The sequence below is a fragment of the Lynx canadensis genome, chromosome B4 (assembly GCF_007474595.2).
Source record: "Lynx canadensis isolate LIC74 chromosome B4, mLynCan4.pri.v2, whole genome shotgun sequence".
NCBI classification, from domain to species: domain Eukaryota; kingdom Metazoa; phylum Chordata; class Mammalia; order Carnivora; family Felidae; genus Lynx; species Lynx canadensis.
The window spans coordinates 80,754,105-80,766,349 of record NC_044309.1 but is presented as its reverse complement, the minus strand read 5'-3'; the positions used below and the strand labels follow the sequence as shown (position 1 = coordinate 80,766,349).

The 12,245-nt window shown below is 37.1% G+C and overlaps 1 protein-coding gene across 1 annotated transcript; it reads right to left on the bottom strand.

Annotated features, from left to right (window-relative positions):
- Positions 1 to 11,022: 11,022 nt before the first annotated feature.
- On the bottom strand, positions 11,023 to 12,045 carry LOC115518713 (olfactory receptor 9K2-like). Its single transcript, XM_030322265.1, has one exon. It carries the CDS (start codon positions 11,983 to 11,985, stop codon positions 11,023 to 11,025), a length of 963 nt encoding a protein of 320 aa, XP_030178125.1. The 5' UTR covers positions 11,986 to 12,045.
- Positions 12,046 to 12,245: the final 200 nt, after the last annotated feature.

Genomic DNA, 12,245 nt, shown 5'->3' with positions numbered 1-12,245 from the left:
AGAAGAAAAATCCTATTCTTTGGTTATTGATTTTTTCCTCCATTGATTTTGTGGCTATTTCTGTCATACTCCTTATACCCATTAATGAAAGTTATTCAATTAAACATCATAAATACATTATTGGAACTGTTTTTCAGTGAGGTACCTGGAACATTGTTCATCTTGAACGTCTCAGATATCGGAGATGTCCTGGATGTTAGAGAGGCATTTTTCACAATGAGCCTTCCCACTATCTCAAGTAACATTCTGTTCACAGAATTGGTTTGTATTTATTTAATGACTTGCTGCTGAGCACAAATTTTATATTTAATATAGTGTATAAACAATGTTTTGTGAGCAGTTTGTTTTGGAATTTCTCCTTCCTTCATAACATAATCACTAATATTGACAAGGATGTCCAACTTATTTTAAAAAATAATGTTTTCCAATTATATAACTACCTTGTTTTAGCACATTATATAGTTACTGAATATTCATTTTGAATCAAATATCTGATATGCATTATATCAAGAAGAAATAATAATAATAAACAAATAATAAGTAATCTTTGCTATAAAGATTAATTTGGAAAATTTTATATCAAACGATCAGGCATTGTAGAGTGTTCTGAGACACTACTAGTTGCTAAATCCTAATATAAAGAAAGAAAGTGGTAGATAGTGACCTGGAAACATTTTTGAGCAATCATTGCCTCAATTGGGGTTTTTGTACATTGTTTTCCTATGTTAATTATTGTGAAGAATATTTAATAAAGGTATAGAGCAAGTTGGCATTAACATAGTGTGTTATCCAAAACTTACTCATCTTTGCTTTGAATATTTATATATTTGATTAATACATTGACAGTGTAATATGTCTTGTGGTATGCTCAGGTATAAATAACAGTATTCCTTAGGAAACTTACAATTCAGTGTGAGAATCATATCCTTGAACTCACAAGCAATCCAAATCCACAGATTTTTATGCCAAAGATAAACATACAGATTACAAAGTGGGGTGCCTGAGAGTGTGTCCTGGCAATCAGGGAAAGTCTTCAGTCTGTATTGAAGATCTGTTTAAAGGGAATAAGATTGGAGTCAGTATACTGCTATATCAGTTCATGTCATTGATGTGGGCTTGAAATATAGTAATGTAATCGGGAAAAAAAAAGGTGATTTGAAAAATTGTGGGTTAGAGACCTACTACCTGCTTAGTATGAGGGGAGTACACCAAGGAAGTGTATCTCACCATTGTTGGTCTTGTATGATGTTTTTGGTGATGTTACCAATAGATAAAAAGTAAAGGAACTCTTAGAAAACTAGGAATAGAAGGGCATTTCCTTAACTTGAAAAAGAACATCTATAAAAACCTACAGCTGAGATTATATTTAATGCTGATGAAATAAAAGTTTTCTCAATAAGATAGGAATCAGGCAAAGATGTCCCCGCTCACCATATCTCTTCAGCACCCTTTTTGGGTGTCTTAGATAATGTAATAGACAAAAAGGACTTAAAAGGGCTGAATGATGTCTCTCCAAATTCATATGTTGAAGCCCTGACCCCCAATATCTCAGTATGTGACTATATTAGGAGATAGAGCCTTCAGAGAAATAATCTAAATAAGGCTATTACAGCCGGGTTCTAATACAGTCTGGCTGGTGTGTTTATAAGGAAATATTAGGAGACACAAAGAGACATTAGAGGTGCATATGCACTCAGAGACAACCATGTGAAGAGGGAGCAAAAGGACAGACATCTGCAAGTCAAGGACAGAAGCTTAAGAATATTTACTTAGGGCACCTTGATTCTGGGCTTCCAATCTTCACCACTGGGAGAAAAAAAATTGGTGTTTAGGGCATCCCGTGTGTGGTATTTTGTTATGGCAGCCCTAGCAAAATACTATAAAGCATTATACACAACAAAAGGAAGAATAAATCGATCTTTGTTCACAGGTGATTGTTGTCTATGTAGAAAACCTGAAAGAATTGCCCAAACAACCTCCTAAAACTAATAGGAAATATAAGAGTGTTGCAGGATATATGGTTACTATACAAAAGTTAATTGCTTTCCATATACCAGCAATGAGAAAGTAGAATTTAAAATTAAAACACAATACTATTTATATTATCACTTTTCCTAATAATATACTTAGGTATAAATCTCACAAAATATGCATAAGATCTCTAGAATGAAAGATATAAAATTATAATGGAAGAAATCAAAGAAGACCTATATAAATGGAGAACCATTGATTGTTCATGGAGAGGAAGACAGTATTGTCAATATGTCATTTCTTCCCAACTTGCTCTATACATTCAATCCAATCTCAATCAAAACTCTAGCAAGTACTTTTTTTGTTATTGACAAACTTCAGATATTAACATGAAGTTATATGAAAAGGTAAAAAGCCACAATAACCAACACAATATTGAAAGAGAAGAGCAGCATGGGAGGACTGATATTAAACAATTTCAATTCTGCAAAACAATACAGCTACACTAATCCAGACAGTGTGGTATTATTGGTGAAAGAATAAACAAATAGATCAATTGAATCCAATAGAGAAACTAAAAATAGATCCTCATCGATAGAATCAGCTGATCTTCAAAAAAGGAGGAAAGCAAAGGTAATACAATGAAGAAAAGACAGGATGTTCAATAGAGTGCTGAAATACCTGGACACCCACATGCAAAACTGTGAGCATAGACATAGACATTACAACATTCACAAAAATTAACTCAAAGAAGTCATAAACTTAAGTGTAAAACACAAAATTACAAAATTACAAAACCCTTAGAAGATAACATGGGAGAAATCTAGATGACTTTGTGTTTGGTGATGTCTTTTTAGATATAAGACCAGGGCACAGTCCATGAAAAGCATAATTGATAAGTTGAAATTCACTAAAATTAAAAACTTCTGCTCTGTGAAACACACGTTTAGCAATTAAGAAGAAAAGACATAGTCTCAGGGAAAATATGTAGAAAAGATATATTTAATAAACGTTATGCAAAAATGCAAGGAGCACTTAATACTCAAGTATAAGAAAACAAACAACCCTATTAAAAACTAGACACTGACCTTAACAGACACCCCTCAAGGAAGATATGCAGGTGGCAGATAAACATATGAAAACGTGTTCTATACCATATACAATGAGGGAATGTCATGTAAAACAACAATGGGATACCACTATGCACCTATCAGAATAACCAAAATGCAGAATATTGACAACATCAAATCATTGCATGTGGAGCGACAGGAACACTTAAGCATCACTAGTGGGTAATGCAAAATACTACAGCCACTTTGGTAGACAGTTTGGCAGTCTCTCACAAAACTAAACACACTCTTACTGATCTATGATCTAGCAAGTATGTTGCTTGGTATTTATCCAAACAAGCTGAAAATTTAGGTCTGTACCAAAACCAGCACATGGGAGTTTACAGCAGGTTTATTCATAAGTGTCAAAATATGCAAGCAACCAAGATTTCCTTCCTAAGTGACTAGATAAATAAACTATGGTATATTCAGGGAACAAAATATTATTTAGTGCAAAAAAAACAATGAACTATCAAGCTGCGAAAAGACCAGGAGGAATCTTAAATACTTATTACTGGTGAAAGAAGCCACTCTGAAAAGAATACCTACGTGTGGTCCAAATATGGCATTCTGAAAAAGGCAAAACTATAGAGTGAGAAAGAAGATAAGTGGTTGCTAGGGCTGTGGGTTGGGGAAGGGATGAACACCAGAGCAGAAAAGATTTTTTAGGACAAAAGATTGTATGGTTCCATCATTATGGATACGTGTCATTTATATTCGTCCAAACCCATATGATACCAAGGGTGAACCCTTAAGCAAACTGGATTTTTGAGGATAATAGGTGTCATTATAGGTTCATCAATTGTCATAAACATACCAATCTGGTGGGGAATGTTGGCAATGGTAGAAGGTATGCATGTGTGGGGGCAGGAGACATCAGGTAAATCTCTCTACCTTAAACTTTTCTAAAAAATTGAAGTCTTAATTAAAAAGAAACAAAAAGAAAGAACAGTAAACTACTACCACTACACTCTATTACAATGGCCAAAATAAAAACTACTGATGCCACCAGACGCTGGCAAGGATGCGGAGGAACAGTAATCCTCAGTCATTGCTATGGTGAATGCAAAATGGTACAGCTAATTTGGAATAAAGTTTTTCAATTTCATACAAAACTAAACATACTCTTACTCTTACTATACATACTCTTACTATACAATCCAGCAATTGTCCTCCATGATATTTACTCAAACAAGTTGAAAACTCTCATGTCCACACAAGATCCTGCACATGAATGTGTCTAGTGGCTTTATTCATAATTGCAAAAACATGGAAATAATGAAAATGTCCTTTGGCAGGTAGTGAATACTAAACTGTGATATATCTAGACAATAGAATAATATTCAGAGGTAAAAAGAAATGAGCTAAGGGACCCCTGGTTGTCCCATTCCCTTAAGCATACAACTCTTGATTTGCCTCAGGTCATGATCTCAGGGTCCTGGGAACAAACTGCCTCAGGCTCCATGATGGGTGGGAAGCCTGCTTATTCACTCTCTCTCCCTCTGCTCCTCCCCCACTCGTGCCCTCTCTCTCTCTCTCAAAAATAAAATAAAATAAGGTTAAAAAAAAAAGACAAGAAACGAGCTAACTCTTTCAAGCTGTGAAAGGACATGTAAATGTGGCTGTAAATGCATGGTATCAACTGAAAGAAGCCAATCTGAAACGGTACATGCTGCATGAGTCCCACTATACAACATCTTTCAGTCATTGTACCTTTAAACTCCAGAATGTGTTTTTGAAATAATTTTTGTATTTTTGTCATTTTTTTCTGTTTTGGTTTTTTTGACTGTATTATTCAAATCTATTTGCTCTGAGAAACCCTTTGTGTGCCTTCCCAGAGGCACAAGCTTAGGCTTGTGCATACTCTTGGATGACAGTGGTTTTATTGAGGCTAGCTTCTGCTGTGTCCTCCCGTGAATATTTTGTTGAGTGATGTGCCACTGTAGGTTTCCCACTGAGCACAGAGACTCCACAAATTTTCTTGTTCTGTTGTTTTGAAAACATTGTGGGACATCTATTTCTCCATTGTCTGATCCAATTTTTTTGCCCCCTCTGCAAGGATGGTCTTTAAAGCCAGTCTTTGAGGTTTGCTCCAATCCCAGAAGGGCCTTCTTAGCTGTCTCCTTCCCTGGTTCTCTCTAATATACATCTAGTTGGTCTACACTTAGATTTTTGGTCTCATGGAGCTACCAGCCTCCTCTTAATGTCTTATCACCAAATGTGCATTGTGTTTGAGAGTCACTTGAGCTAGAATTTTCCCACACTTTGCTCAAAATAAAGTCAGTTCACTTGAGGAGAGTTTGGAGCCTCTGTTAATACTGCCTGCCTTTCATTCCAGGTAAAACCTGTGTTCAACTGTTCTGGAACTGGAACAGGAGCATGACCAGTTCTGTCACAGTGACACCCTGGTTTATGAGCAGGTTTTCGCTGAGGTCAGTAACCTATGGTCTTCTAAGCTTATCTCTCTTGGCAAAAAACCTCTATCCTTTGAACTGACTCAGTTGAAGTTGAGTCCTATAATTCTTGGCCTATCATGCTTGGGGTAGACCTATCTTATGAATAGATGCTGGGTAGAGGTAGAGATCTCTAGACCTTTTAGCTACTATTGCCTTGAGTGGAGCTTCTGCAGCATGGAGCTGGAAGGGGTAAGAAATGTTTTCAGACTGCCACTCTCAAGGTGATAGAGTAGCCCTTGACTGGGATCTAGGGGAAGAGGAGTCTGCACTTGCCTGTGTGCTTCCTATCATGCTGGGCTGGGAGACGGGGGAGACAGAGTAGGCCCTGTTCAAATACATGTCATGTGAATGTTCATATTGATTTTATTCACAATATCTAATCAATTGCCCATCAATTTAAGAGTGCATAAACGGGGCGCCTGGGTGGCTCAGTCGGTTGAGCGTCTGACTTCGGCTCAGGTCATGATCTCGCGGTCCGTGCGGTCCGGGAGTTCGAGCCCCACGTCGGGCTCTGGGCTGACCGCTCAGAGCCTGGTGCCTGTTTCGGATTCTGTGTCTCCCTCTCTCTCTGCCCCTCCCCCATTCATGCTCTGTCTCTCTCTGTCTCAAAAATAAATAAACGTTAAAAAAAAAAAAAAAAAGAGTGCATAAACAAAATTTGGTGTATACATGCAACTAAAGATGGAATGCTACTGACCAATAAAAAGAGTGAATTACTTCTACACAGGACAAAAGGAATAAATTCAAATTCATTTCACTCACTTAAAGAAGCCTTCCAGGAAAGAGTGCATATCACATGCAGGTTAAATAGGTAGATAAATAGATGGATGTGCAAAAAATAAAAAAATAAAAAAAAATAAATCAGATCACTGGTTATCTGGGAATGGGATTGGAAGGAGGCATGACTTAAATAGGGGCATGACAAATCTTTCTGAGGTGATAGAAAACTTCTGTATCTTGGGGTTCCTGGCTGGTCCAATAGGAAGAGCAGGTGATTCTTGATCTCAGGGTCATCAGTTCAAACCCCATGTTCTGTGTAGATATTACTTAAGTAAAGGTTTATAAACTTTAAAATAAAAGTTAGGGATCTTAGTCTGGTGAGGGTTTCACTGATGTATAAAACTGCCAAAACTCAGAATTGTATACTCTGATGGAATACAGTTTATTTTATACCAACTGCTTCTCAATACAGTGGTTGAAGAAAGAATTGGTCAGATCTTGTATTTTAGGTTGAAGGAGTTACATTTTAGAGCAATGACTCAGAGATGTTGCTCGCTCTCTCTCTTTCTCTCTCTCTCTTTCTCTCTCTTTGGCGGGGGGGGGGGTGGATTGAAGTTTTAATTTTGGCCAAAAGCAGAAAACTACTGAACATAGAAAATGTTTATTATATAAAAAATCTCAGTGATAAAAGTAGGCTCAAATCTTTTACTATAATTGTTAGCATAGCAGGGGTGGAGTGAGGATTCACTACCATCAACACTATCATTTATATTAAGAAAATTTTACTAGTTATTGACAGACTGTCAGGTATAATTATACATTTAATGGGAAGTCATCAGATGAGTTTGAAGACGTGCCTTATGTACATAAAGATTTAGACAAGAGGGTGGGTGAAATAGGTGAAAGGGATTAAGAGTACACTTATCATGGGGCGCCTGGGTGGCTCAGTCCGGTGAGAGTCCGACTTCAGCTCAGGTCATAGTCTTGCAGTTTGTGAATTCGAGCCCCGCATCGGGCTCTGTGTTAACAAACAGCTCAGAGCCTGGAGCCTGCTTCAGATTCTGTATCTCTCTCTCTCTCTCCCCCTCCCCTGCTCATGCTCCACCTCTCTCTGTCTCTCAAAAATAAATAAATGTTAAAAAAATAAATAAATAAAATTTAAAAGAGTACACTTATCATGATGAGCACTGATAAGGATGTATGGAAGTGTTGAATCACTCTGTTGTACACCTGAAACTAATATAACACTGTTTGTTAACTTTACTGGAATTAAAATAATTTAATATTAAATTAATTTAAATATTTAATTTAAAATTAAATTAAAATAATTTAATAAAAAATCATGTAATCCCAAAATTAAAATATTAGCTATAAATATTAAAATGATTTTGTACATGACTTGTGCTACAACTTTGATTTGTTTATAAGTGGTCCTATAATGCATATATCATATTCAAAGAATTACATATACATATATGTTTGTACATTTCTGTATCTATTTTAATTCATTTATATTAGCATACTAGTTACTATTATTATCATTATTATTCAGTATATCCCTGCTTTAAGAACTTAACACTGTACAGCACATGCATCCTCCTTGAATCCAAAGAAAAAGGAGAAGAGTAATTTCCTAACAGAAGAGAGAACAGAATATAAGAATGCAATTCTTATAGCAACACAGACATTTCTTGACATAAGGAAAAGGGAAAAGGTCAGAATTAAAAAATTATTGTACATACCTTGTCACGGTGAGGTCTGTTAGCTTCTACATCAACCTGAGGATTTTCTTCTGAGTCAGCTGCATGACATTGGGCGTATATTGTTCTAGGTTCAGTTTTACATCCAGTGATCTTTCTTGGTGTTCGTCTGATGTGTGTGTGTGTGTGTGTGTGTGTGTCTGGGTGAGAGAAAGAGACAGAGACAAAGGCAGAGACAGAGGGACGGAGACAGAGAGACCACGGTAATGTTTGTACATATGTGCGTGTGAGTCCGATGGTGGTTGTGGGGTGCAGCATATGGTGAGTATAAAGGAACATTGTTCTCCTAACAATCAACCCTATTGTTAGGTTCTTTTTCTCAGTTTGGTAAAGCATTACTCATTTCCAATAGATGATGATTCAAAGGATGAGGAGCCTCTTTCTTTGTAGGCTCATTCCATTATAGGACCTGAATGTTGTCACGAGTGATTCTGCACTTTACTCATGGGGAAGGGTTAGTAAAATGTGCCTCTCTCATCCTAAACATCTTTCTTCCTCATCTCAGGAAAAAGACAAGACACCATCTTTTTAAAAAAAATTTTTTTAATGTTTAATTATTATTGAGAGACAGAGAGAGACAGGGCATGAGCTTGGGAGGGGCAGAGAGAGGAGGAGACACAGAATCTGAAAGAGGTTCCAGGCTCTCAGCTGTTAGCACAGAGCCCAACGCGGGGCTCGAACTCACAAACCCAGCGAGATCATGACCTGAGCCGAAGTCAGACACTTAACCGACTGAGCCACCCAGGCACCCCGAGACAAGACACCATCTTGGCACAGTGACCATTTATCTAAAAATCTTCATCAAGGTTTTCTACCTAGTAAGACCTCTATTTTCCCTAGTAATCTGCATTTTTTTTAAATCTGGGTGTAAGAGATGCATATGTTAAATTATAAAGAGGATACCTAGAGAAAGACATGGGCATAGAGATGACTAGATACAGCATTTGATGATTAGATTCTATTTTGCATTTAATTGGGGGATGGGCTAGATGGGTAATGGGCATTAAGGAGGGCACTTGTGATGAGCACTGGGTGTTGTATGTAAATGATGAGTCACTGAATTCTACTCCTGAAACCAATATTGCCCTATATGTTGGCTAGCTAAAATGTGCATTACAAAAAACACTAATTAGAAAAAAAAATAATTGGGGCTTCTGTTGCCTTTTTGGTCATTTTACAGTCTTGTCCTTTAATTTTCTACAGAGAGAAAGGTAAAGACTGAAATAACTAGTAAACTTTTCTCAATTTCTGTGTATGGAAATGAAAGCAGATACACTTGGAGACCTGGGGACACTTCATGGCACAGAGTAAAGAGAAAGGGGCAGAGAAAGTTAGTGTCTTCCTCTCTCAGACGTAACATGAATAGTGTTGAGAGCAGGAGGAAAAGACAAACCTGATGTGGATTTAACAAACATGAAATTTACATAATTCAATCATTCAAGTGACTCTATGGTGGAGATTCTCTTATACACCCCATTTTTCAGGAGGAAATAACAATGTGGAGATACTATGCAACTTACCTGAAGCTGCAGGGGCAAAAACAGAATTTGAAACCTCTGACACCTGAGCTTATTTTCTTAACTCTTCCCAATGAACTATTCTTACCCTTATATTTCCTTCCTCATTATAAGGTAGCATTTCTCCAGCACAGATGCTCAGACATTAGAGTCATTATTCACTTCTAGGTCATTCTCATGTGATCAACCAGCAATCAGTATTCAGCTTACTTTACCTTCCATTCTAAAGGTCATCTTTCTTCACTGTCCCTAATAAGACTCCCTCCATTAGAGCCACCATAACCTCTTGGATGACCACACACTTTCTGGGATTACCGTCTTCTCCCAAAGAGCACTTATCTTCCTCAAAGCTACCAATATGATTTTCGTATAATGACAATTTCAATACAATACTGTCTTTCTAAAAATCCCCAATGCTTACCCCCGTCTACAGAATAAAGGTTAGCTTTCTTGGCTTGACATAAAGGTCTGTATGATTTCCATGAATTTCCCTTTAAGTCTCATGCTTCACTCTTTGTCTTGTGTGTTACAAATCACTTATAAACCACATGAAGTTCACCATCAAGTTATTTTCTCCATTTGCACAGAAAGCTATTTATTTCACTTGGCTTAGTGCTATTTCCTTTAAAATTGTGCTTAGGAAGTGTTCTTTGACCATAGAACCACTCACCTTTAGAGACTACACTTTCTTTGTATTTTCCATAAATGTCTTTTTCACTGGACTAACATATGGCAGTTTAGTTCTCTATAGCTATTTTCCCTTGATTTGATGGTGAGCTAGGACTGAAATTATTCATACATAGGGAACTTCATAGGACAAGAAGGCATCAAAATTCAATAATTATCAATGTGATGAATTAACTCTTACTAGGCCATATATAACAAAAAATGAATTGTCTTTATTTTTGGTTCAGTTTCATTACAGTTGTCTTGTGAAAGGGAGGATAATTACTCGAAGTCAGAAAAACCATTTAATAAGTGTGTCAATCATTCCACCCCTACATAATGGAGAGTGGCTCATATGTCACCTTTAGGGCCCTGTACACTCTACAGAGTATCTGTTTCTCTCACTCAGCACTCGGAAAGGTTTTTTTTTTTTTCAGTAAATCTGATATTTTGACCTGTCTTATTATATCGGATTTTGTTACATCTACTGATTATATACACTATATAACATTTGTTACTGACTCAAGATAGACAATACATCCCAACATCATCCTTAGAGAGCCAGCAGCAAACTTGGAATATATTTTCCTTAAAATCAAATTACATGGCAATCATTGTCTTTACTCAAATGAAGATGAAGTATGGAGAAAGCCATTCCATCCCAAAATCAACAGCTAGTCAAAATATAGACCAAATGTATTCTTCAGCTATAAGTACAAGGGATTTAAATAAATAAACTTTCTAAACTTAAATATTTCAAAATCATTGGTGCATTCTTTGTGTCAATGCCTCCCTAGACTGTCATAATACCCATGTCTTTCAGTTATGTCACTGTTAAGATAGAATTAAATAAAAGTATTTTTTTCCCTAGAATCTTTCTCAAAGCTTCTTTGACATCTTTGTTTCTCAGAGAGTAAATCAAAGGATTCAGCATGGGAGTGACTAGGGTATAACATAATGAGGCCACTTTACTCAGCTCAGGAAATCTATCAGGGATGAAATACATAAAAATCACAGCACCGTACAGCACACTCACGACTCCCAGGTGAGAGCTGCAGGTAGAAAACGCTTTCTTACGTCCCTCAGAGGATCTTATCTTTAAAACCGTGGACACAATATACATATAGGACACAATAATGACAATTATGGTAGGCAAAATAATAATGCTGCATAAGAAAAAAGAAACCACCTTAAGAAAGTAGAGATCAGAACAAGAAATCCTCTGAAGTGGACGGTAATCACAGTAAAAGTGGTCGATGGCTCGGGAAGCACAAAAGGACAAAGTAAATGTCACGCTGGTCAAAAGAATTGAGCTAAAGCAGCCACAAATATAGGAACCAGCCACCAACTGCGTGCAGAGATGTGCTGTCATCTGGACAGAGTAGAGGAGTGGGTTGCAGATGGCAATGAAGCGGTCATAAGCCATGGCTGCCAGGAGAAATCCCTCTGCCACGATGAAGAGGGCAAAGAGAAAGAGCTGGGTCACACAACCTGCAAAGGAGATGGACTTGCTCTCAGACCAGAAGTTGATCATGGCCTTGGGTGCAATAACAGACGAATAGAAGAGATCAATGAAGGACAGGTTGCCCAGGAAGAAATACATGGGTGTGTTCAGCCGAGGATCGGTCATAATAATGGTCATCATCCCAACATTCCCTAGAAGGATCATGGCATACACAAACAGAAAGATCAGGAAGAGGAGAATGTGGAGCTCGGAGCGGACCCTGAAGCCTACAAGGATGAAGTCAGTCACTTCCGAGTGATTGTTTGTTCCCCTGTCACTCATGGCAGAAACCTGCTGAAAGGCACAAGGAAGAACAAACAAATGAAATCTGGGCTTTGTTCCTAGTAACACAAACACTTTCTTAAGTGTAGACTAAATTAGTTATATCTTAATTAAATATTGCATATAAAACCATGTTAACGTCATAAGGAATCAGGAATTTGAACTATATAATACTAAGTCCATAAGACTGTTATTCTATTAAGCAGTGAAAGAAGTTAAAGGTTATTGTATTTCAGATCATAATTTTGCTGAGTATTTAC